Source organism: Mastacembelus armatus, chromosome 1, assembly GCF_900324485.2.
Source record: "Mastacembelus armatus chromosome 1, fMasArm1.2, whole genome shotgun sequence".
Taxonomy (NCBI): domain Eukaryota; kingdom Metazoa; phylum Chordata; class Actinopteri; order Synbranchiformes; family Mastacembelidae; genus Mastacembelus; species Mastacembelus armatus.
The window spans coordinates 11,021,335-11,047,304 of record NC_046633.1 but is presented as its reverse complement, the minus strand read 5'-3'; the positions used below and the strand labels follow the sequence as shown (position 1 = coordinate 11,047,304).

Below are 25,970 nucleotides of genomic sequence, written 5' to 3'. Positions count from 1 at the left end.
GAGCAGCTTCAATTCTTCTGTCGAGATTATATTTTACTTTGAATGTAAGTAGTGAAACGCAGGGATGAGATGACATGAACTGATGAATTAATGACAGAAAAATTAGTCTCCTTTTCATGTAGAGCCAATAAAATGAACTGTCTACTTCTTGACACTCTTCTCACACTCTCTCTCTCACACACACACACACACACACACACACACACACACACACACACACACACACACACACACACACTTACACAAGATGTAAGTGACAGTCTAAGCTGACTCAATGAGTACAGCTCTACCACTACTGATCCCTTGAGTCTATTCTCTCCTCAGGGAAGAGGTCAATTCAATACTGTGACCCCACAGACACGCGGAAAGCCACACTCACATGCCTTAATACACAGAAAAATCCCCACCTCTGCAGACACACAAACATACACACACCTGTCTCTGTCACTTCCATCAATCAGCCCAGTCGTGTGTTGACAGGTTGTGTCTGTCCACAGTCCAGGTAATCTCAGGGGGCTCTTTGGGGAAGTGAGGCATTAAGCCGGCCTGACAAACTATTTAGTCTCACTCAAGACTTCAGACACCCTCGCTCCCCTTGTGCCTCTTTATTTAAGTTCCCTTTCTTCCATTGTCACCGCTTCTCTCATCCTACCCTGCTTTTGTGTCACAGCCCATTTCAATTCTCCCATCTATCTTAAACTTTTCAGTGTCTCCTAATGTGCATCTTGTCCTCATATTATGTGGCCACTCATCCGTTATCATACTCAAATCCCTTATAGTTTCTCTTTTGATGCTCTGTCATCAGCTTTCCTCATAATTTCACCATTTTCTGTTCACAAACCTTTATTTGCCTCCAAGACTTTTTTTTGCTTTCTCTCTCTCTCTCTCTCTCTCTCTCTCACTCACTGTCTCCACCTACCTTGCATCTGTCCTGCCTGGCTGGTGAAGAGACTGGAGGAGCAGCCGATTTCCGTCCCCAGGAGAGACCCATAATCCTGCTGAAACACTGGGGACAGAGGGATGGAGGGGAAAGGAGAGGTGAGGAGAGGAAAGGGTTGGGGCATACTACAGGTCGACACAGCACTGACCCATCTCACCTACTGACCTTTTAGACTGTCATTGTCTGACCATTTCACCTTTAAACATGACCCCTTAAATGGCTCCCTAGACAATGAACTTGACACTGATTGTTTCAAGCTCACTGTTAATTTTTCCTCTTAAACACTGATAGGTAGATGTGAAAGGTGTATAGTACTTTCTAGTTTGGATTTAGCTGTTTTAACTCTGGTAGATGTGTCCAACATATAAATATACATAAATTAATGAGTCTCATCCACCACCCTATTCCATTGGGGGTTCAAATAATAGAAAATGCCAGAGTTTTGTAATGCTTCTGGAAATTCTCACTAAATAAATGCTGAAACCAAGCAACAGAGAACTTTACACATATCTAATTCATTTTACTATCACAAAGGTGTTGGATTTATCACAATAATCAATCTTTCTCCTAAACTAACAGTGTGTGTTGATCCAGAGTTGAGGTTTTAAAGTGAAACTAGTAGTGAAAGCATTAGCAGTAATATATACAACCAGTCTATAACAGTGAGATACTCAGCTATGTCACTGTGTGAGTTTTTGTGTCAACTAGCCTTAAATAGTCTACTTTAAACTGTTTCATGGCACTAACATGACATAGACTGCAATAAATGAATGTCTGAATTGAAAATTGAGTAATGTTAGTGTAGGTTCTCAAAAGATACATTTAAAAGACAGACATGAACTGTGAAGAGAGATCTTTCAGCCTAATGACCCCTTTGTTTGCAGCTGTCATTTAACACTGCAGTTGTGCACAACAGTGATATTTTTTTCTATTCATTCATTTATTATGAACAAAATTATTTTACTATAGCAATTTTGCAATAAGGGCAAAAGACTGTTTATTTTCTGTTTTAGGAAGCACGGCATCCCTGTCCCAACATGGCGGCCGCTCTGACGCATCGTCGTTATGAAGAGTCGCGACTCTTGCGCCAATCACTTGTATAAAAATTTACGTCCGCTAGGCGGCGCCATGTCCGGACATTACGTAATGCTAACTGCCGTTTAACGCCAAAGAAGAAGGTGATACCTCCACGCACGTTGCCTAACGACCAAACTTTCCGCAGTTCATTTAAATGTACTATAGACAAAGTTCACAGCATGTTCGTTGTTTTTTTGTTTTTTTACCACTGTACAACACTTTGAAGGACATTTTGAAGCAGTCGTGAAAGCAAATACTGGATCTAACTTTGGAATATTAGCCAGGTACAAGCACAAACAGGTAAGTTGCACTCCAGTAATATTATGCGCATAAATGTTCTTTAGATGTATCTATATTCTTTTAAATTGTTTTTGAATTTGATTGTCTGATTATGCCACGATTTTCAAAAAACCTGCTCCACATGGAGTCAAATGTAAGTATTTGCATTTATTGTTGGTATTATACAGTGAGGTAATATACTGAAATACGTTTATATCAATATATCAAAATGTAATGAAAATTGACTCGGAATATCATTTGAATTATCCATTTGTAGACTTTGAAGGTCAAAGTTCAAAGGCTTGCTGTTCTGTCTCTGCATCACCTAGTGTGTCACTGACATTTTGAGAAGAAACGTCTGGGGGTTTCCTTCTGGCAAGATCTCATTTATTCATATAAATTGTTTAAAATTAATTAAGCAAACAATCATCACAGTGAAACAATAAGTCAGGTAACGTCAGGCTGCACATGTAGTCCAGTTACTTATATAGCCCATCCATACGTGCATTCCCAAGAAGGCCCTACAGAATGACCTGTAGCAGGTTACTGGTGTGGATGATTCTGACCAGACTGTCAGAAACAGACTCCATGAGGATCCAGCGTCCTCTAGTATGGCCTGTGTTCACCGTCCAGCACTGTGCACCTTGGTTGGCATAATTCGCTAGAGAACACCAGAATTGGCTGGTCCACCACTGGCGCCCCATTCTCTTCATAGATGAGAGCAGGTTCACACTGAGCATATGTGACAGGCGTGAAAGAGTCTGGACATGCCATAGTAAATGTTATGTTGCCTACTACAACATTCAGCATGACCTGTGTGGGAGTAGGTCAGTGATGGTATGGAGAGGCATATCCTTAAAGGGCCGCACAAACCGCCATGTCCTAGCCAATGATACCCTGACAGCTGTGAGGTACCTGGATGATATCCTCAGTGTTTGTCAGACTTCACGCTGGTGCAGAAAGCCCTGGGTTCCTCCTGGTGTAGGACAATACACTCATATGACCACAGTGTGGAGACAATACCTGGGTGTTGAAGGCATTGAGTCCATGATCATGTTCCCCTGATCTAAATACTATTGAGCATCTATGGGACATTACGTCTTAGTGCATCGGGTACCACCAAGTACCACCAGTACCATGTCCAAGAGCTCATTGATTCCCTAATCCAGGCCTGGGAGGAGGTCCCACAGGACACCATCCTCCAAGTCATCAGGAGCATGTTATGAACTTGACTTGGATGAGCCTAGGATTTTAATTTTCACTTTGTTTTTCTGTGTGATTTTGAATACAGCCCTCCATGGGTTGATGATTTTGATGTTATGCCGTTATGTTCTGAACAAACATTTCAATGTACATTAGCACAGGCCCAAGTCCATTGATTCCTATGTTAATCTTTCAAATTAGCTCATGGTTATATAGTCTCTTTTTTTTTTTTTAAGGCGTCAGGGAGCTGACACTTAGAGAGGGTAAAAATAATAAACATTTTAGGCCTCAACACAGCATGAAAAGTGTTTTAACGATTTACAACTGAAGAAACCTTTTTTTTGGTCTTTCTTATCTTACATTCTGCTCTGAGACCTCGCTCCAGGGTGTCTTAGAAAACGCAATGCTGTCACTGTTCTGTCACATTCCCTCTCAGTGTGAATTACCTCATAGGCTCTAAGCTAATGTAGTGCTGCCTGCTGCTCATTGTTCTGACATGTCACTGCTGGTGGCAGCTTGAGACTGAGTAGTGACCCACCAGACAAATTAAGCAGCACGCTTGAATTCATAAAAAATTAAAAAAATGAGTGGTCAGCATCCTCCACAGTAACTATACAACATTAGATTCCACCAATCCCCAAATTTACTGCTGATTAGATGTTGATAAATGTGTCTTAATTTATTCCTTTCACTCTGACTGACTCTATTCTGTCCTCTTTCAAGTCGGTTTACACTCCAAATTGCCAGTCTTTAAGAAAAAAAAAGTCCTCCTGCAGAACCATTAGTACGTCTGTGATGTATTGTACTGTATGGTACAATACAGAATGAAATGTAATGAAAAAATGAACAGTGGAGCATGAAAGATACAGCATATTACAGGAGAGTATTAGAAAGACTGGAGTTGGGATGTGAAGTGGAATGAAATGACATTCATTGACACAATTATTGATCCGGTCCTGGTAAGCAGGACTGGCCGCAGAGATATGGGATTCACCTACCTAATAAACTGGGGTTAGGAAATCTCCACGATTCATTGTAAGTGGAATACTGAGGATGGGAATACGGGCTTCCAGAGAAATCTCCACCTGAAAGAAAAGCAAAAAAGAGAACTATATCATTTTTTTGAAACAACAGAGGATAGGAGGGATTAATCTTCCTGTCTTTAAATACTTTTTCTTGGTGGTTGAGGAGTTGTTTTCAAGGGTAATTTTCTATGGAGCGGTTTGTAAACTAGTTGAGAGTGACTGCTGAGCTCAGTGAGACTAGTAGTCCTGCCATATAGTGAATGATAGCTTAGCTTTTCTCCTTCATTTACTACTTATTGTCTGGGGGTCTACTCTTCCTCTTGCCTTTCTCTCACACTCTTATCTTCACACCTTTTTATTTTTCTTACTCGTCCTCTGGACTGCCTGGCTACAGCCTGCTCGTCACCCTTCACATCAAAATAACATTCTTCCCCATTCCTTCTCCTCTTTTTTCCCCACCTTTTTTCCACTGTTTTGCTCTTTCTTTCTTTTCTACTGAACCTTCACTCCTCCCGGGGGATCCCTCTCCCATGGCTGACAGTCACAGACCCTGATGCCCCCTCCCTCAAACACCCTCCCCGCCCGCCCCCTCCGACCCATTCCTCCTCGCTCCCTCTCGTTCTGTCGGTTCTGCCTCACTGCTCCCCTACACCCCCTGTGAGTGTCAGCCCCCCTGCTGCAGAGAGAAAGACAGAGCGACGGAGAGAGAGAGAGAGAGAAGAACAGCAGAGAGTTGCTTGCTTAATGAAGGTATGATATTAGTCAGAGCGGACAAAAAGGAGGATAATTTGCCCAAGAAGTGCTGAGATAAAACATGGCGAAGCCAGAGAAGCAAAGTTGAGAGATTATCTCCTCCACTCATTCTAGTCAGCTCCTGGATTCAGGCAGCTTCCACTATTCGCTGAGAAGAATTTAAATGTTGAGGCTGTTTGTGTGTGTGTGTGTGTGTGTGCGTGTGTGTGTGTGTGTGTGTGTGTGTGTGTGTGTGTGTGTGTGCGTGCGCGCGCTTGGATGTGCAACTCAAGTTTTTCTTTCTTTCACTACCCTTTGTGCAAGTGTGTGTGTGTTTTTTGTGTGCGTGTGTGTGTATGTTTGGCTGCGTCTGTCAGGTGGGGTCGGGATGCGGTCTCCATGGCATCCCTGGGTGCGAACATCCTCCCCTTGTCATCACCGTAGTGACGGCAACGTGTCAGGTTGTTTAGGAGAGGGCGGGGGGTGGAGGGTGGAGGGAAGGCTCATGGGTCTTCCTCGTGTAGCTCGGTGTCAAGGTCGCACACGCGCACGCTGTCAAAAACAAACACACATGCACGCAACCTATTGCATGCCAGCACACGCGTAAACATACACTCTCTCACACACACACACACACACACACACACGCTGTCAAACCTGAGGACAGGACGGGGTGAGCGCAGGGGGACAGGGCGACAGGGTTACCCATCTTCAGACGTGCTGTTGCTACATGTCCACTGAGAGTGCATGTGTGTTTGTGTGTCATCCCGCAAGTGTGTATGTGTGTGTCACAAACTGAATGATTGGGCATATACAGAGACAAGAACTTGTAAACAATATTGTTTTGACTTTGTTTCGCCGTCGTTGCTTTTGTATTTTTTTCTTTATTTCTGTGCAATATACTTCACCCTGACCAGGACCACCACTGTAGAGAGAGAAAGAGAGAGAGGGAGGGGAGAGAAGGAAAGAGAACAAGAATGGCAGTCCAGGATTGAAACACAAAAGCAGCATAGAAGGCGGAGTGGAAGGGAATGAATGAATTAGTCGTGGGTCACTGGTGATTCTCATTAAAAACAAATTACTAATGTTGAGGAGGGACAGCTGTGCTACTGTGGTTGGTTTCTAATGATACACACACACACACACACATGCAACACAGGCACAAAGATACGAGCACACACATAAATGTACAAACACACACACGCCACCCCCTGGGAGCACTGTCAGCCATAGTGTAGACAGACAAGAAAGAGGATGTGGCAAAGCTAAGTACACCCCCTAAAGACACTCACACACAGAGGGAACACTCCACACATACATCCACTGGGGATTCGGATACGTAAGCACAGTCACAGATCTGCTGTGAAGATGACGAGTAATGACAGAATTACTGTAGAGAAAAGCTGAATACAAACGTGTTTTTGTTTTTGTTTTGCAGTTTTGCTTTATAGGGAATAATCATGTCTTTGCGAGTGTGTGTGTACTCACCAGGTACCATACCAGTGAGGGAAGGGGTGGAGTAGCTGCCCTGTCCAGTGGGAGGAACATGAGGAGGGTAGCCTGGCAGAGTGGTGCTGGCTAGGTCTCGACCTGTAATCACACACACACACACATACTTAACACCTTAACAGCCTTAATACTGTCAACACTGTCACTTATTTGTCATTATCATCATAATCATCATCATGCTGGACCAGAAACCAGATGAATCCTAATGGCGTGAGGATTTGGATGTCTGACACCTAAATTCTGAATTTGCTAAAAAGACAAGGGTGCATTTTATGACCAGGACCTTCTTTTTTTTTTTTTTTTTTTATACACCTGCTTTTCTACACCTTCAGTAGGAACAACTGGGTTTGGGGAACCACAGACAGGCTGCAGAGATCTATCTGAGAATAGTAAGAGAAGCACTAGGATTGACTGATGAGGACAAATATAGAATAACACCAGTCACTAATAACACAGATAATAACACATATCTCTGAAGTGAAACTGGTACACATTGTTCTCAAAAAAAAAAAAAAAAAAAAATCTCAGATGTTGACTGTTGAAGGTAAAGTAGGTGAAATCAATCCTGGTTGTGCTTTAACGGTGTTTAAAATATCATGGTTTAAGTAAATGACAAAAGCTTCTCACCAGCAGGCGTGTCACAGCAGGAAAAGTGCATGTGTGACTAATGACATTAACATTAACAATGCCTCTGTACCAGTAAGTCACTGAGCCGGCCTGAACAACCCCAGGGCCCTGCAACTGCAACACCACAATTGACTGCAGCTATTATTTGTTAAGCCCATGTTTTTCTTGTTATTCTGTGAAAATGGCTTAACAGCATTCATACTCACATCTAGTAGATATTTACTAATGTTAAAAGGTTGCAATCATCACCTTGAAAATGCCAGATCTTCGTTGAAAAATTCACGTCAGAGCTCATTCAGGTCGACCCTCTTTCTTTTGTTTCTTTTCTTCTTGTTTTCCATCCACTGGCATCTATTAATTTACAGACTCCCCCTTCTCTTGTTACCCCCCCCCCCCCGACCTCCTTAATCCTTGCTCTGTCTGTCACTGGGTGGATAGGATATATAACTGCATTAGACTACATGACGGTGTGTCGGCCCAAATCATTTCTCTGTTTGCACGCTCCTAGAGACACCGGGAGTGTGTGAAGAGGGAGCCCTCCATTCATCATCATCATATACTCACTCACACGCACACGCGCGCACAGACGCCATTCTCCTCCTCCTCCCCACTGCGCACACACATTTATCATCATCATAAACAGCTCAGATGCTAAGACCATCAATCCCATTCACTTCCCCTCCACTTAACCACCACTAACTCACTAAGAGGAGGAGGAGGAGAGAGGAGAGAGGAGAGGAGAGGGAAATAGAGAAGGAAAAATAAAAGACAAGGAGAAGGGGGAAAATGATGTCAAACAAAACTGAAAGAGCAAGAGGAGGTTTAAGTGGAAAAGATGGACACTTAGTGAAATATATTCAAAGTTGTATTTAAGTAAAGTTTCATAAATATTCAAGCCATTTCAGTTAAAACCAGAAATGTTAACATTATGGTGCATGAGATCACCAGTAATCAAATTGGTGTAAAAAAAACAAGCAAAATTGCCATCCTTAGAGCCATGCTGATTGCGCAGCTAAAAGTCTAATTTAAGTGAGCCTCATAAAATATCTTTATTTGTTAAAACATAAACTATTAACCACTTCATTGTGGTCACCTTTTAATGGAAAAACAGGAAATAAAAATCAAGTAGGATAAAAAAAAATGGAGCTGAGAGATGGAAGGAAAGTAAGCAAAAAAAAAAAAAAAAGATGTGGTTACAAATCAACTGAGACCTCAACATCTCATATCCCTGTCCTTTTCACTTAATATTTGCTTTCCTGCCTCCGTAGTTGTGTTTCTCTCTCTCACAGATCCCTCCTGTACCAGCCTCTTCTGTCCCTCTCCGCCTCCTCTCTCCTGTCTTGGTGTAGTAAAGTTTTTCTTGGTGTTTGACGCGACAGCGAGGCATTAGTGCAGACGGGCTACTCATCCGCTCAGGGTCAGTGCACAGGGCAAGGAGGAGAGGAAGGAGAGGCTGTAAGAGAGGAGAGATGGACTCTCTACAGCCCAACTTAGAGGGGGCAGACAGGGCCAGATCCTCTGAGGTGTGTCTTTGTGTGTATGTGTGTCTCTGTGTCTGCGCGTGCTGTGTATTTGTGCATATGTATGCCAGTTGTGTTGATGTATCTGTTCTCCACAGTTTTGCTGTAGAGGTCAACGAACAAGTGCAAGTCTCCTCCATGCTCACTTGCAGCTACAGATGAACACACATCCTGTGCCTCTGTTCCACCCTTACTGTCTCTCTATCTGACTCTTCCCTATCAAATGGTCATCAGAACAACACATGTCAAACCTGGAGGGATCGAGGGTGTACAGTGTGTCCCTTTATGTGTTCGCACGCGAATCGACTTGACGAAGTTCCCCTGTAGAAAATCCTCTGCAGATTCGGAAAAGCCTCCGAAAGGAAGATTGAGTGTGTAAATGTTGCTCTTCTGTGAGTGTCCAGAGTATCAGCACTTCAAGGATGCAATAACATTGCGTCAAACATGCGGACGGCTGATCCCCTAGAGGGAGCTCTATTCTGAGTGAAAAGACAGGCAAGGAAATGCATGCATAATATTCAGAAGGTGTATGTGTGTGTGTGTGAATACGGATGTGTGTGTGTTTGCATACATAAGCAGAAATGGAAATTTTATCTCTCTCTCTATATTTTCTCTCTCTCTCTCTCTCTCTCTTTCTCTCACGGTGAGCAGGTAATATTCCTCTGTGGTTTCAAACGGAGAAAAGAGCCCATTCCCAGATATCCCAAATTCCCAGCTCTATGATTCCCCTCATTACAGAAGGGAACATCGAAGCCTTGTCCAAGTGCTCCCTGGCCTACTCTTAATTAACCAGAGCATCTCCCAGTGCCCCTCAATGGAAACAGAAAGAGATGAAGCTCTCACTTTTCCTCTAAGCCTTCACCTTTCTTTTCCTCTTTTCCTCTGGGCTTTTCACCTCTCCTGAGATCCAAAGCACTGAAATCTTAAAACAGGTTAAACCACTTAGGATCCATGTAGCTTCCTTCACTACATACACAGACCCTACGAAGCTGCTGCATGGAAAATGAATTAATGTTTTAATTTTTTTTGGATTACTGAGGCAAGAGTTATGACTTGATATAAAATCTTACCTCTTAAAATATTTTCATGTGTTTCCAATAAGAGACAAAAGAATCTTGACCTTTAATTGTCTTTAAGTACACCATCTTATCCTTCACCTCATTCATTTTTTTTTCCGTTACCATTAAGGTGGATAGTGATTTTCCACCATATCTGACCATTCATCTCTTCATGACTTGTTTTATGGGAAATTACTAAGAGGATGAGAGTTGGAGTGCTGCTTGCAAAAAGAAAAAAAAATGTGTTCTGCTCTCTTACCACCAATACTATCTAATAGCAGTGGGCATAAAAAAGGACTCAAAATGCATGCTAGAATTGTTCAGTCAGGCAAAAAAACAACAGCAACGCTCAGTGAATAAGTTCCCAAGAAAATCTGATTACCATGTCTAAACATAGCTGTTCTCCATAAATCTATTTTGGGAGCATCTATTAAGTTGGTGTGCACAGTTTTTCTTTTTTTTTCTTTTTTCTTTTGTTGGTACAGTAACAATTAGTTGTCCATTGGAATCCCAAAATTCACTTAAGTCTTTCTTACCTGGAACTAGTGAATAGGACTGTGGACCGGAAACACTGGCTCCTAGTTCTGCCCCTGTACCAGGATTCGCCAAACTGTTCTTCATCTCATCCAGTCCGCCTGCTAGCGAGGCCATGGCTGAGTAATCTGATGTCTGGAACAGGATGTGGAGAAAGAACTTTAACAAAACAAAGCACCCAGAGCAAATCGTGGTATTTTCTGGTTTAACATGAATATACAGCAGTGCTGAATGTTGCGATCAATCTTTCTGCTATATCCTGTGATATTTTTGACATGCTGTGCCTTCCTCATAGCAGAGAGCAAAGAAAAGAGCTTTAGGATGAACACACACACACACACAGACACATAGAGAAACACACCTACAGCTGAGAGTTTATTGATCTGTTTACAAAGACAGGGATTTACTGTACAACCAAGTCCAACAGTGTATAACCACAGGATCAGCTTGCTCTCTCTCTCCGTCTCTCTCACCCTCTCACAAACACACACACACACACGCACACACACACATACAGTACATACACACAAACACAGTGGCATCACACAGACCACGATTAACACAAAGCCCCTTGTCTCCCCAGATGCCAACAACAATAAGAACTGTGATCATCTCAGCACACGTACACACTGGTTCCCAATGCCCTTAACACACACGTAGAGAAGACACAACAATATGACAAAGCAATATCTGGTTGTTGTCTAGTGCTTCTCAGTGCACTGCTCTCTCCTGAGAATGTTTTTAAAAAAGTAAAAAAATTGATATAGCTGTCTGAATAAAAAAAAAAAAAAAAATCCCCCAAAATAAATAAAGGTAACATAATATTTTAACTAGTTGTTTAACTGTGATAGATATGATTAATGGCCAATATCTTGTATATTAAGACAAGTTGCAGTAAATGATAGGTGCTTAATTAAAAATACTTTAGTATAAGAATGCTATTTTAAAATATCAATGCTACACATTGTTCCTACAAAATAAATCTTTTGTTCATGACACATTAGGGCCTTTGGATCAACCCTGATAATGCAGACAAATAATTGTTGCTTCTGGAGGCTGCTTCTATCTAGATCAACCCGGTTAGTGTGTTATCTCACTTTCCCAAAATGCAGACAGGTAGATAGATGGAAACCGTCCGCTCACCTGCGTCTGACCCCAGCACACAGCCATGACCCATCTGTCCTCATCTATGTTTGTGTGTGAAGGTGAGGTGATTTAGAGTGATGATATTGACCCTGACGACTGGCTATATATAAGTAAACTGTTATAGATGCCTGCTATACACTCAGCATGGGCAAATAATCTGTCTGTTGACAGTGTGCGTGCATGAATCTGTGCTTTTTTTTTTTCCTCTCTTTGTCAGTGGATGCATAGTGTTGAGAAAGAAGTACAGCAGCTTTAAAGAAAAGTGAAAGATTTGATCTTTTCAATTTGCTCACAGATGTAATTATGAGGAGGCATTAGGAATACAAAAAAGGCTTGAACTTAGAGTTACTCTAATTTTGGTACTTTCTGTCAGGCAGCATCAAGAGCTCTCTAGAAATACAGAAAAGATTAACCACAATCAGTTGTTTAAAGCGGTAAAGTACAAATTATCTACTAATTTAAATGGTTTGGTTTAGTTCAATTTAAAGATTCATAATCAGCCACTTTTTTTCTAATGCTCATCATTCTCACACCGACACGCTTCATTATGTGCTTCGGTGAGTGAACGCTCATGTTCAGTCTCTTGCTGGTTTAATATTTTATGTTCTGTTCACTACAAAACTATGCAAGATGTTTTAAGGTGTAACTCTGCAGCTGTGTATCTGTTGCAAAGTTATCACATCCTGGATGTTTCTGTGATTTACGCAACGTTTTAAGAAGCTTTTAGCCAGGAAGCCTTCATGATTGAGCTGCTCTCATTCACCTGTGAAGGGAGTTCCACTGCAAAAAGCTGCTGATTCAGTCAGTGATAATGGTGATGTTGGAAGATTTCTACATACATGTTCTGAAAATCTCTACATTGCATTATAGGAAAACAGAGACATGTATTCCTCTGGATGTAGCCAGGGACATACATACATGAATCATCTATTAAGGTATCCCTTAGCGGTGGCTGTAGCTCCTGATAAACACTGTGTGTAAGTAAAAAGATTTAAATAGCTTTAGAGCATAACGTTAAATTAATGGCTACAGTTTACTTATCTGTAATATCTGCTTGGGTACATGTAGGGTTAAGTCCAAGTCTGTGTTCTTAATGGCTCTCTGTGCCTGCATTTCTGCACAAATTAACCAGATTAAAGTTCTCACTTCTCTGCGTTAAATGGCCCCCGTTAATTTTTCCCCCGTGTGTACACTAATGACAGCAATCAGAATTTCCTTTAGGTGATGAGGTGAGAGTTTTGCACTGACCCTTTTAATGCCTCTGCATCTCTGCGTGTGTGTGTGTGTGTGTGTGTGTGTGTGTGTGTGTGGAGGTGGAAGTGTAGGCGTGTGTTTGTGCTCACTGACCTCTTAAACACCCCTGTGCTCGTCAACACACAACACAACCACTGGACTGTGACCTGCCAAATAAGAGCTTACCCTGTACACTACGCATCTCTCTCTCTCTCGCTCGCTCTCGCTCTCTCTTTAGGCTTCAGACACATTTTTAAGCCCTCTTTTCTCTCTTAATGTCCCTCCGCCCTCTCGCACATCACACCTGTAGTTTTTTTTTTTTTTTTTTTTCTTTTTCCCCAGCCAATCATACATGCTGGCCCTGCACCCTCTCCTCTTGGCCGCACTGTCTCATTATAATGGTGTCTAATGTGTCGATGTATCCATGTAGATGGGGGCCAGTCAGTGGCAGCAGCAGAGAAGAAGGGGTCTGCCGTTGTAATTGGCCATGATGAAGTTTGGCCAGTGGGGTGACAGGCCCGCTAAGGAAGATGGATCATTCTCATTCGCCCCTGTAAATGTTGTCAATTCCACTGCTCATACAGCGCCATCAGCCCTCATCAAAGAGGGGGGACGCAGCTGCATGGCCATGCAGAGGTTGGGGTTTGGGGGTGGTGAAGGTGGTGGTGGTAGTGAAAGTGGGGGGAGTGGAACAGGATCAGAAAAGGTGTCAGCAGGAGGTGGACATGGGGCTGGAAGTCACAGTCAGGAATAGGGGATACAGTGTTTTACTATAAGATGGGAGGATGGGATTGATGTGACTGAATTGGCAAGTGTAAGACATGAGGAAAGGTGGGAGCTGTTGAATAAATGAATGGGAGAATGCTTTATTTGTGCAACTCTGACAGGATACGTGAGTACAATGCAACCGGTTCATTCATTTCATTGAACTCTTTCATTGAGTCCCAATGAAAAGAAATGAAAAACAATCAAAAAATGTAACACAAGCTTTTTGAATAGTTTTTCCTCAGATAAGTCTTCAAAGTCCTAGATATGTTACTGAAATTGTTCTTCCTGGACAGTATTGACTCCTCTTGTTGTTGAAGCGACACACTACTGCAACACCAGTGCAGATCCAGTTTTTATTGTTATTTTATGCAGAGCTGTTTTGGTCTGAGTGTTTAGTTTGATATGTCAGAAAGCATTTGTGAAATATAAGCAAACTAGCAAGTAATTGTTGGATATTAGTTCTGTACAGAGTGACAGTGAGTCTGACCTAGTCTTTCTGCCACACAGCAGGTTGGTATACTGATTTAGATATTGGAAAGTAATGGTTTGGTCCAAATCTCACATCAATAACAGATGAGCCCTAATCGCCCCTGTGACACACACACACACACACACTCAGAGGCTGGCCCTGTTGGCTTGCTCAATTTGCATAATAGTATTTCCCTTTTTATCCATTCCCCAAATAGCTCCCAATTTCTCCATCTCCCTCTATCTCTCCCTCTTTCCACATTGTCTTGTGTACTCCTGATGGAAAAAGGCTTGACTATAAACAAACACAATTCCCTGAGAGGTCCACAAACTGAGACAGAGATTGTAGGGAAGGAAATCATCTGCGCTCAAACTGAGCGTGGTGGCAATTTGGAGGATATTCATTTCAAGACGAGCCAGACCGCAACTTTGGGTAGAGGCTGTAAAAGTTCATACATTTTGAATGAGAAATTTGACTAATATTACTAACTTATGAATGAATAATTGATTTTATTTTTGAGATTAAATGCTGTGTTAGTGGTTAACGCATGTTTTGTTGTAGTGATTGTATAACAACGTCAGAACTGATGGGATAGGGCAAGGGGTATTCCACATTTAACTTATTTTACACTAAATAAGTTAAAGCCTGACTGTGTGTTCACACAGAACGTGAAGCAGATTTTAGAATCACTCTAACTGCATACAGAGTCAGCAGAAAGGCTTGAGTGCGTTCGACACAAATCCACCTAGTCTGGCAAAAACTCACCTATGTGCGAGTTAAACTAGTTTCCCGAGCGAATTGAGTATTATCTTGTGGGTGTATGAATATACTTTATAAATGGGCAGAGAAAACAAGAGCATAGAAAACAGACTGGAGAAAAAAAAAAAAAGACTGTCGTTCCTGATGAGTGATGACATAATTGCCCTGCACTCTTCATGATGTAGCAGGTTCTGAACCACATGGCTCCATTGTTGTCCAAAAAACTATTAAAACACATCAGTAAGTTACAGCATTTCCCCTGGATGACATGCTGCAATAAATATAGGTGTTTTTTTTTTGTTTGTTTTTTTTTTATATCCTACTGTAGCCAGGCTGGTTGGTCCTGGGGTGGGCATTTGGACCCAGGGGCAGCATGAATGGGTGAGGGCGCTGTCAGCCCTGCTGATTTATCACCTGGGTAATAGGAAGTGATTGAAGGGAAATTTAAATGAAGTCTCTCTGACAGGCACACATGCAGACACACATACAATCACGCACACACAAATTAATAGTGGGGCTTAATAGACTACAGAGATGAGGGGGTGCAGGGGGGATCAGGAGAGGGAGATGAGATAAAGGAATGGCTTGTTACGGAGGAAAGATAAAGAGAAGGTCTAAGACAAACAGCGTAACAGAGTAACGACTGATGACAGATAAAATAAGATTTGCTCGTGAGGAATGTGAGCAGTTTTGTTATTTATCTCTTCAAGTTGGATGAAAGAAGAAAGAATGAATGAGGCTCGTGTTTCAGCACAAGAAAGCTAAAAGCTAATGAAGAGCTTGAAATAACCACTGAAATTACATTATACGAGTATGTCATTAATATACGTTTGGCACCTAAAATTGAGCTGCTTAAGCCTCAGTTTGTCTCTTACTTGTTTGCTCCCTATACCATTTTCTCTCTTTAACAAATACACACATAAACACAGTTGATCACACTCCCTTACAGTGCAACATCAACAGTAGGGCCAAATCTATCAGCCATCTTTTATAAATGTCAGTCACAGCATGCTGTCTCACACACACACACACACACACACGCTATACATACCCCAGTCTTTCCACATACTAAAGAGGCAGAGCTGTAGCTGTCAGTGTGTCAGTGTCAATCATTCCCTCTGGGAAATGCAAGCTGGGAAAAAGGGGATTGGTCGAGTAGAGAGCCTGAGAGAAGTGAGGAGAGGTAGAGGGACAGCTAGTGATGTAGATTTGTGTGTGCGTGCCCGCATGCGTGCTTGCATCTCTTTGTCATGCAGTTCCTAAATCCAGGTTGACCCCGGTGCGACCCGGACTATAAAGCTCCTATCCATGACCCTGACCCCACTGTCTTGACCAAGCTTAGAGAGGACACTGACCTATGAATGATGGGTATTATAGTCTTGAGTCTTAGTCTATAGAGCTACTACAGCCAATCCCTGTCGACCCCTCGCCCTGTGCCACTCCACTCTCCATGTTGGTCAGAGGGATGTGAATGGGCTAAAAAGCCAAACTCTGCCCTATAGGTCTAAGGCTGCAGCCTCTCTGTGGTTCCATTTACTACTACACCATTAAGTGTTTTTTACACCATTAAGTGTCCTCTTGCCCTTGGCATTGACTGAATAAATGAACACAAGCTAGGGATATCTTTAACGACTGCCAAAACAAAAGTGTCATTTTGAAATGTTAGCAAAATATTTCCCTATTATTAACTGGGAGGGTCTGAAGATTAGAAGACATTTGAGAAATGGCGGGGAGAATACAAATCCTATCTTGTTGTCCATTTGTTATTCAGCATATTACTTACACCTGTCCATTCCACTCAGATTTACATTAACTTACTGCTGGGAAAGGGCGGGAGGTCAATTTAGATGCAACATTAAGACACACAGACACATCCTTTCTCACTCGTGTTTTCTAGACTTTTTCTCTCACATGCAAACAATACACACATATGCAGCATGTTCTCAAGAAGCATCAGCATGTGGACAGCTCCATCGGTGTCCCTGAGCAGCAGGAAGTGAGGTCATAATGAGAGCTAGGTCAATATGCTCATTAACCCCTACAGTGTGGCTAGATTATAGAAACATCAATAGGCCAGGCCTGACTGGATCCCTGCAGCAGCCATCAGCTTGTCTATCAGACCACAGAAACACTGTCAGTTTAATGAGGAATACATGGCTTGATGCTGACATTTTCTGATCCAGTAACCAAAAGAAATTGGTAAAGCTTATATTATGGTAAATGCAATTGCTTTAGAGGTATATTTAAATCAAGAGTGAAATGGCAGGTAAGGCATAGCAGGCAGGGCAGGCTTTTAGCTAAAAGCAGAGACAGGCATTTCATATAACAGGTAGATAAAACACTGAACACTAATGTTAAATTCACTTAGCTACCTCAGTGTGATCCAGGGCTGTAGCATCATGGATTTAGATTTACCCACTGAAATGCCTCAATTACATTTTATCTGTCCTTAAAAGCTCACTACATGTTCCTCTTTTCTTAACAATTTGTTCGACTTTTCTTCTATGGAAGTAGGAATTTGGCTGTCTGTGAGACTAATGCTTTCCACGGTGGTGGCCGAGATTAGACCATTATTTACTTTGTGGTGGCACAGAAATTAGTGTTTGTTCTGGTTGAAAAGTCTCTTTCAAGGAAAAGCTGGATCATTCTGTATTTTTGTTATTGTCAACGAGCACCATGAAAAGACTGAAACCATCATTATGTTCGATCGTCTCTTAATGCTTTCTGACCTCCCTGGTGTGTCCGGGGGACATTAGGAACATTCGTTCCTAATTATGACATAGGCTACTTTATAAATTTAATACATTCCTTTTTCCAGGTTTTTAGCAAACATTAGTCAAGCAGGAGGAATTAATATTTTTGTTGGGGACTATTTTTATCTGTGGATTAATATGTATTTGGTACTATAGTGAAGACATCAGGATGGTGTATGTTGGGTCAACTCAATTAAACTACATTGGACATGTTCACCATAGTAATGTCATCCACTGAAATGGTGTGGCTAATTGGCTCGTATATTTGAATAACTGATGTGCACTGGGAATAAGCTTTATAGCCCATCAAGCTTTGGCTACACAGGCAGTGACTTATAGGATCAATATTATGTTGGTTTTAGTCTTTTCCTGGAATTTTTTTAAAAAAATAAGCAAAATATAGAAAATTTCTAAAGTTATCCTTCAGTTACCCCATGACTCCTAATTTGCGTGTCAAGCTAAAACTATCCCCTAGTAGTCGTGTGGGGTGTTCTGTCTCGTGGCCAGTAATATGGCCAGCCTGTAGTTTATGGTGATCGCCACTGGACGCACTTCAGCTTCACCTCTGCTTCTGTCACCCTCTTACAGTTTTTCATGGAGAGTTTTCTCCTGCACCAGCCCTAATGTTTCACTGGAACAACCTACAGTCTTTTAACGCGTCAACTCCTCCCAAACTCAGCCTCAGCCTAGAGCCTGCTTGGTGCCACGCCCTTACCTTGCCAGAGTCAGGGCTCACATAGAAGTCAGAGCTGGATTGGATTGGACAGGATGGCTGTCTGTCAAACAGGCGGTCCAGTACCTCGATCTGCTGTGGTGAGAACAGCTCCCCTCTCATCTGCTTCCTGAGGAAGTCCCGCCCACTGTGGCCATGCCCGTTGGCCAGCGGTGACTCCTGCAGACCTAGACAGGAGAGAGGAGTTATGTTAGAGGGTTTCTAAATGGTTAAAATCTAATGAAGGAGCGCAAAAGTGAAAGGAGACAGACAAGGTTTAGAGAGGTAATAACTGAGGCTTTTGCACATTTAGTGTCAGAAGGAGAAACCTGACTTAGATGGTGAGAGAGGAATGAAGGTATGGGCTCATGAAGTAAATCACTGAGGCAGATGTGGGGAAAGACGTTAAAAGTATGGACTCAAATGAACTCCAGTGAGCTGATTTAGGACTGAGTGACTTCATAGATTGTGAAGACTCAGAGAAAATACTATACAAATGCAATCCATTACCAAGCATACGCTGTCTCTCCTACTTGATCTCTCAAAAGTACACTCTCGCCTCTCATATATACCCACTTCTCCGTCCCTCTTGTCATATCACTCATACACACACAGACTCACAAATATATATTGCTGTGGTATCAGTATTAGACTGTGAGCTCTTGTATCCTGCAGTTATTGCAAGGCTGAGGGACTGAACGAGACAATTATAAGAACTCTGAAGAGTCGCGGCCCACAAATGATTAGAAAAGAGAGAACGAGAGAGAAAGATAAAGAGAAAAAGGGGATGAGGGTGAAAATCCCCTGCTATAGAGCCAATTCATTGCTCCAAACCGCTCCTGAGAGCCTATTTTAGTCCTGGGGGTCACTGTGTTTGGTGTGTGTGAAAGTATGTGTATGTGTGTATGTGTCTGAGTATGTGTCCAGCGGCAGGATAGTGATATGACAGACAGGTGAAGAGGGGGAAGGGGGTTCAAATATATATATATTTTTCCATTTGGACTGGAAATATAGATCCATTTGAACAGGACAGTGGTCCTACAGCTTGTTTCAGAGCAATGAAACAAGGAAAACAAAGGAAAAACAAAGTAAGAGTAAAGAAACTATATGGCATATATTAAAATTTTATATACCTTCTAATTTGCCGCTTCAGAAATTGGGGTCTAATTTTCATAGTTTTTGACTGCATCTTTTTCGGTCATGCTATCAGTGTATTCACCAAAATAATTGCTGAGATTACTGAGAGACACCATTACTCCGAAGAAACAACACATTGTCCAGCCAGGATCCTTAGGGGTCTGGACACCGGACACTGGATTTCAGATTATCTGGTTAAGGTTGGGGTCAGGTGAAACATAAGATATGCTAAGGGTAGTTTTAGGTTAAGATAAGGACAAACAGGGTAACAGTTTGCATTCAATCCTAATGATTGGTGCCACTGCAGGAGGTACTTTACTCTTCACGTAGCAAGTAAAACATTAGAGCGTGGAGTTTGGTTGATGTTTGGCAGTGTAGTTTTTATGAGTGAGACCATAATTTGCTCTGAAATTTTGAATAAAATTCAGCACAGAACCAAACAGATCTTTTTTGATCTTTATCTGCTGAGAATTCAGCAGGAGGTCCAGCTGAAGGCTAATGGAGCTTTCAGCCTCCAGCAGAGGTGAAGAGTTGGCTGCAAAAGTCTAACTTCATATTAGACTTGCATTCTTCAGACCCAACTGATTCTGGATCACATGAGGGAGTTTATCAGACTTTATCCAGTTTCCTCTGTTCCCTTTTACCCTTTAACAGAATTAGAAAAAGAAATATTTTAGTTGCTATAGTTTATTTGCTATAGCCACAATCTTCCCAACCTTTAAATATACATTAGCTGCTATGCACATATATTGTATAAAGTAAGAATAAAAAAAAAAACATTTGGGGATTGGAAAATTGTCTAGTGCCAGCATATTTGGTATTGGACAACTTTATTGTAGACAACTTGTGAAACAAGCCAATAGGATAGATTATCTTTATTTAGAGTTAAAAACAAATGTGAACTTACCAGAAATGTAATATTCTACTTGTCATACAAGACGAGAGAATTTTGTATGTGCACAACTATTGTATGTACAGTGGGCCAGATTTAAGTGCTACACAAAAACTGGTTACAAACCGTATTTCCTAGTTTCTGTGGTAACCTCCTAACAGTGATATCTTTGTGAAGCATACAATTTGATAAGTCTGTGTCATGATAAATCTGACAGTGGTACATTGGCACAAAGCGGTTTTGTGTTGTTTCACAGATTTCTAGTAAACCGCAAATCTTGCTGCTTGAGAAAAAAGAATCTTTCACACTCACACAGTAGTGCGTGATTTACAAAACCTCGCCATACGTTTTCAGTACACAAAAACCTTTTTCAGACAGACTTTCACAAACACACTTCTTGATCATAATCTCTCTTTCTTTCTTACAGTCACACACACACACACTCATATACAGATGCTGGGAGTAGTGTGAGTGTATGGTCCAGGTCTCTGGTGACAGACCAATCAGCTGGGAGATAAAGCCAGTATGATGCTTTAGCCTGGTAACCCATGGCGACCCATTTAATCCCACCGGCCAGTCCCCATGATGGAATTCAATTGATCAATCATGTAGCTCTGATGGCACCATTTCAGCCAGCTTATTGCTTTTTGCTTTCTCCCTGTCACACACACACAAAAACACACACAAATACACTCACCATAGAAAGACTGACCCAAGCCAACAGAGTGCCCACAAAGGACCAGAGAAAGGGAGAGAGCTGAATCTACTGTAATCTAGCAGTAAGAACAAAGCTTTTACTTATGATAATCAATATTGTTCATTCATCTGTACACGTGTGTGTGTGTATGCTTGTATATGTATCCTGGTGTGGATGTGGGTGGGTGGGTGTGTAGTTTGATATCCGGCTGGTCTCATTGTATCCATGGATGGGTAAAGAAACTCATTGCTGTGACGGGTTAAATCCTATTCACTGTTGGATGCACACTCACACACTCACAGCTGCCTCTATCTCTGTGAGTCAGTCTCAGAAGGGAAGCGCTTCTCTTCCCTCTCTTTCAGAGCAGAACAAAACAAACAATGAGCCCTTATTGTTCTCTCCTTTCTGCCTTTTTCCTCTCTCTTCCGCCTTCTCTGTCTCACACTTTTGCTTTCTCACTCTCTCCCTCCCTCCTGTTTCTCCCTCTCTCTCCATCACCATCTCCCTCTGACTGGGCCTGCTGATGTTATTTATTTATTTATTGGACAACCCAGGAACACTTGAATTAATAAATCCAAACACCTTCAAGAGTCAGGTGAATTGTTACCTGTTTGTGAGGTGTGTGTGTCTGCAGGGGGTAGGACTATGCCAGTGTGCATCTTTTTGCAGCATAGGCTATCACAGGGATAAGACAAGGGTCGTAAGTCTGACCTCACAGCCCCAGCCTGTGAGTGTGTGTGTCTGAGTGTATGTGTGTCCCATCTTAACTCCAGAGATCAAAGTTTTCAGGAGCAGGAGGCATTGAGGGGAGCTCTGGGTAAAGGGCGGAGCACCACCCCCGCCTCTCCTCCATCCTCCATCTCTTGCTTACTCCCGGTGTCTTTTATCTGGTAAGCTGCTGCATGTCACAATGGATGCACAAAGGGGTGAGAGGTCAACTTGGTATTCTGGGTAAATGCCATTGACACTATTTCTTCTTTGTATGATTTGTGTGTTATTTTTCTTGAAACATTGAGAATACTTCTCACAAAAGCAGTATTTCATTCAGTTACTGCCGCACCTGCCCTGCTCTCCATACCTGTGTAGCATATACAGGCATGTGCAAATGCTACACACACACATACACCAGACTTTCTGTGTCCCCTTTTAACCCTACAAGTCAAGTTCTTCTATTGAGCCCCATTCATTTACATTCTGCCCCCAGTCACCCCCCACTTCCCCTTGCTTTGGCTGGGGGCACAGGTCACCACAGGGCTTTACCCCCACACACTCCTGCTGCTGATACTCACACATGCTGCTGATCCTGCCCTCCTGTATTCCCATCACTTGAGCACCTGCCATTTCTAGGCATATAGGTTACAGAAGAAACAAAAGGTTTCCTGCAGACATGGTCACACACAGCAGCGTACCATATTCTGATGATATGGTTATGCAGTAGACTGGTGGTATGACACGCTTTCTCTTCATTAAAATCACTAAAACCCTTACAATACCTCAGGCATGCCAGTGAAACATCATACATGGTGCAGGTGTCACAGAACAGGCAAAACTAAATGGGATTCAGCCATCAGGAACATGCTGTGAAAAGGGTTGATAAACTGCAATGTGCTAGTTTGTCTAAAACCAGCTCAGGGAAAAGGGGAGGGAGGGGGTCAAATGCAAAACCAGCACCTTGTGTCTTCATTATTTTTGCAAATTTAATTTTCAGCCAAAGAACTGGCAAAAGTCTTCATGCGCAGCATAGCAGTCCATTAATTAAAAACAAAATAAATCAAGGCATCAGATGATTTGTTCACATTCTGAAAAAAGCCACTTTTTTTCTTGAATTTTGTTATGGGAATAGAAAAACATTGTTCATGCCTCTTTAACTGCTTTCAAAGCTGACATTTTCACCTTGTCTAATACACTTAGGCACCTGAAAGACACAAAGCTTCACTGTAACTGTCTCATTATGGTATATGTAATATATGCACAGAGAGACAGATATGATGACAAAGTAAACAAGAAAACGCTGTGTGATTGTTGGTCTTATGTGTGTTACGTCTTTTTCCTTGTGTGTGTGTGTGTGTGTGTGTGTGTGTGTGTGTGTGTGTGTGTGTGTGTGTGTGTGTGTGTGTGTGTGTGTGTGTGTGTGTGTGTGTGTGTGTGTGTAAATGTCTAGAGACAAGCATATGGGTGTGAGTATGTGTGAGAAACTTACATTATTGTGTGTTAGTGTTTGTCTGCCCATGTCAGTGCATGCTGTTCCCCCTGTCACCCCGTGCTGTGTGTGTGTGTCATTATCCAGCGGGGGCTGCTCTAATGGAAGCTGTGATTAGCAATGCTGTTAATTAGACCACAGAGCCAACTGCGCAGACCTCTGCCACGGAAACATTGCAGATAAAGCGCACAAGCAAAACGTGACGCTTGAACGACACAATGCTTAAATAACACTTTCTGGATGCTTCAGTGAAACGTGAAGTGACACAATGCTTTCGATATAAATGATGAAACATAAGATCCAGTCATAGTAAAACAACAGACAGACCACACATGCAGCCCACGGCGTAACATGTCATGCACATAAAGAACAAAGTGAAATAATAATGCTGCTAATTAGATTACAGAGCTTCAACTTAAGCTACAGATCCGACCACAGAGTCTGTCCCACAGACATTAGAGCACACATAATAGCGGTGGATACATTAGTGGAATATTACAGTACATGACTCATTCTTTTTTATTTGACAGTGTATGAAAAGCTGACCCCTGTATTGACCTATTATATCAGGAACCATCAATGTGGTTAGTTACACCTGCACTTTTCATCTTATAAAAAGTCAAACTGTCTTATGTGAAAAGCACCAATCTATGTCCGTATTAAACATGACGTTCTGTAAAGTGTTCTGCTCTAATTCAAAACTAGTCACTTACAGTCATGTCCTGTTTCCAGCCGGGCTTAATACACATTTTAATTAAATTTCTGCACACAACACAATGTAAATTAGTGGGCATTTCCATCCACATGTGGTTATTAGGAGTTGGGTTAAACAGCTTGTGATGCTAATTCTTTAGTCTGTTGTGGTTGCACCTTTGATGTGCAGCAAGTTGATGTAAATAATACAGAGTGCAAGTCAAATATCAAACAAATAAAAAAAGTGGGAAAGTTATAAAAAAGTGACGTTTGTGTTTGCTTAATGTATTAATTTGAGGTTTCAGTCTCATTATTATACAAAGATCTGATCTGATGTTTCCATTTTTATTGTTCAGAAGTTTCAGTGGACACATGCGTGGGGTGTGGCCTGAAGCCTGTTTCCATTGCATTTAGTTGCAGTTTGCTTGCATGTTAGTTGATACCCAGACTTTTCCCCATCATCTAAATGTAAAAACATTTTTCTAATACTCCACTTTTTTGAATTTCCAATGTTTCTGTTTTTTTTTTTTTTTTTAATTCTAAAAATGAAAATCAGCATAATAGTACACTTTATATCAAAGCAGAGAGGGTAACTGTGAAAGCTGATGATGACGCCTGATGTTTATGTCTGTGCAAAATCTTTGCAGTGATATTTTCCAGAGCCAAAAGTAAAATTATTTAGGGTCTAACGCTGTTGAGTTCACACAGCAAGGTTAACTTTTGTTCCACTGTGTATCTCCTGACACCACAAATTAGAAGCTATCCTGTGGTGTAAACTGAGGTCTCCAGAAAAACACTAATCATTAGTCACCTCTACCAGGTGCTGGCCTTTGCCAAGTAAATCAATTAATTTTAGTGTGATATTTTGGCTTAAGGTTAGGGGGCGATTAGGATAAATGTCCAGGAAATGAATGTTAGCCGATGTAAAGTCTGCACAAGGAATGAAGACAAGACGTGTGTATGAATGTGTGCATGCTGGGTCTAAAGTCTTTGTGCTCTGCTGATGGGTAAGTGGGCTGTATCCAAGCATATCAGAAAGCTCAAGGTACACCTGGGATTCCTCCTGGAACCTGCTGAAATGTTTTGGAAATTCGTCAGCAGTGGGAAAAGTACCCCACACTATATCTGTGTCTATTATAGGGAGCAAGAGAAAGGGAGAGCAGGAAATAGCCCCTAGTGGCGTTCTGTCAACCCCCACCCCCACCCCCACCCCACCCCCCCTTGCTCCGACATCTGGTCCTGTCTCATTTACCGTAGGAGACTGTGTGATAGCTTTTTAATGCCACTGACAATGCTGCATACACAGTCACAGCCATGCACACCGACACACACAAACATACTTTACCTGTAAGAGCCCCTTATGTGCACATACACCCACAAGCTCACACCTCTATTAGCATGCAGACAACATTGATCCAGTATAACAATGTATATGATCAATAGTACATGCATAAACAGACTTCACCGATAGCTCTCCAGTGAAGCAATGTTAGTAAACAGGGATTTCTGAATTAAGATATTTGGGTTAGAACTTCCATAGCATACAAAGTAGCACATGTTGGAATCGCTACACATTTGGAAACATGACATGGGCAAGACATAAACTTGTGCTCACCTTCATCCCTCTTCCTCTTGCCCACATCAGCAGCTGAACTGATACCCAGAATGCCACTGATGGAGTACGAAGAGCCGGCCGAGTCGCTGGTCACCGCTGAGACCTGTGTGGCAGCCGCTGATGTAGCTGCAGACAGATCACATGACAACATGAGCAATTTGAAGGATGCATTAGGAGAGTCAGTGGAGATGATAAAGCACATAGGCTACATACTGTAAATATATGAATGGTTTCTATATTATGGTATCTCCAGGGCTCAATGTCTATTGCAGAATTTCAAAAATACAAAGAGGACTTGTGCTGGGTGGTGGCTTAGTGGTTAGCACTGTTGCCTCACAGCAAGAAGGACCCAGGGACCTTTCTGTGTTGAGTTTGCATGTTCTCCCTGTGCT

General features: G+C 42.0%; 1 protein-coding gene across 2 annotated transcripts in view; it reads right to left on the bottom strand.

Moving 5' to 3' along the window:
* pax5 (paired box 5) overlaps positions 1–25,970 on the bottom strand; it is a 54,502-nt gene that overhangs the window by 6,945 nt on the left and 21,587 nt on the right. Inside the window, exons 5-10 of one of the 2 annotated variants that reach the window (XM_026302511.1) lie at positions 25,579–25,704; positions 18,348–18,532; positions 10,507–10,639; positions 6,745–6,846; positions 4,498–4,584; positions 920–1,006 (exon numbers count right to left, since the gene is read on the bottom strand). In XM_026302511.1, the coding sequence (XP_026158296.1) occupies positions 920–1,006; positions 4,498–4,584; positions 6,745–6,846; positions 10,507–10,639; positions 18,348–18,532; positions 25,579–25,704 (720 nt within the window). The remainder of the gene's footprint in view (positions 1–919; positions 1,007–4,497; positions 4,585–6,744; positions 6,847–10,506; positions 10,640–18,347; positions 18,533–25,578; positions 25,705–25,970) is intronic. The other variant, XM_026302513.1, reaches the window with a different exon arrangement.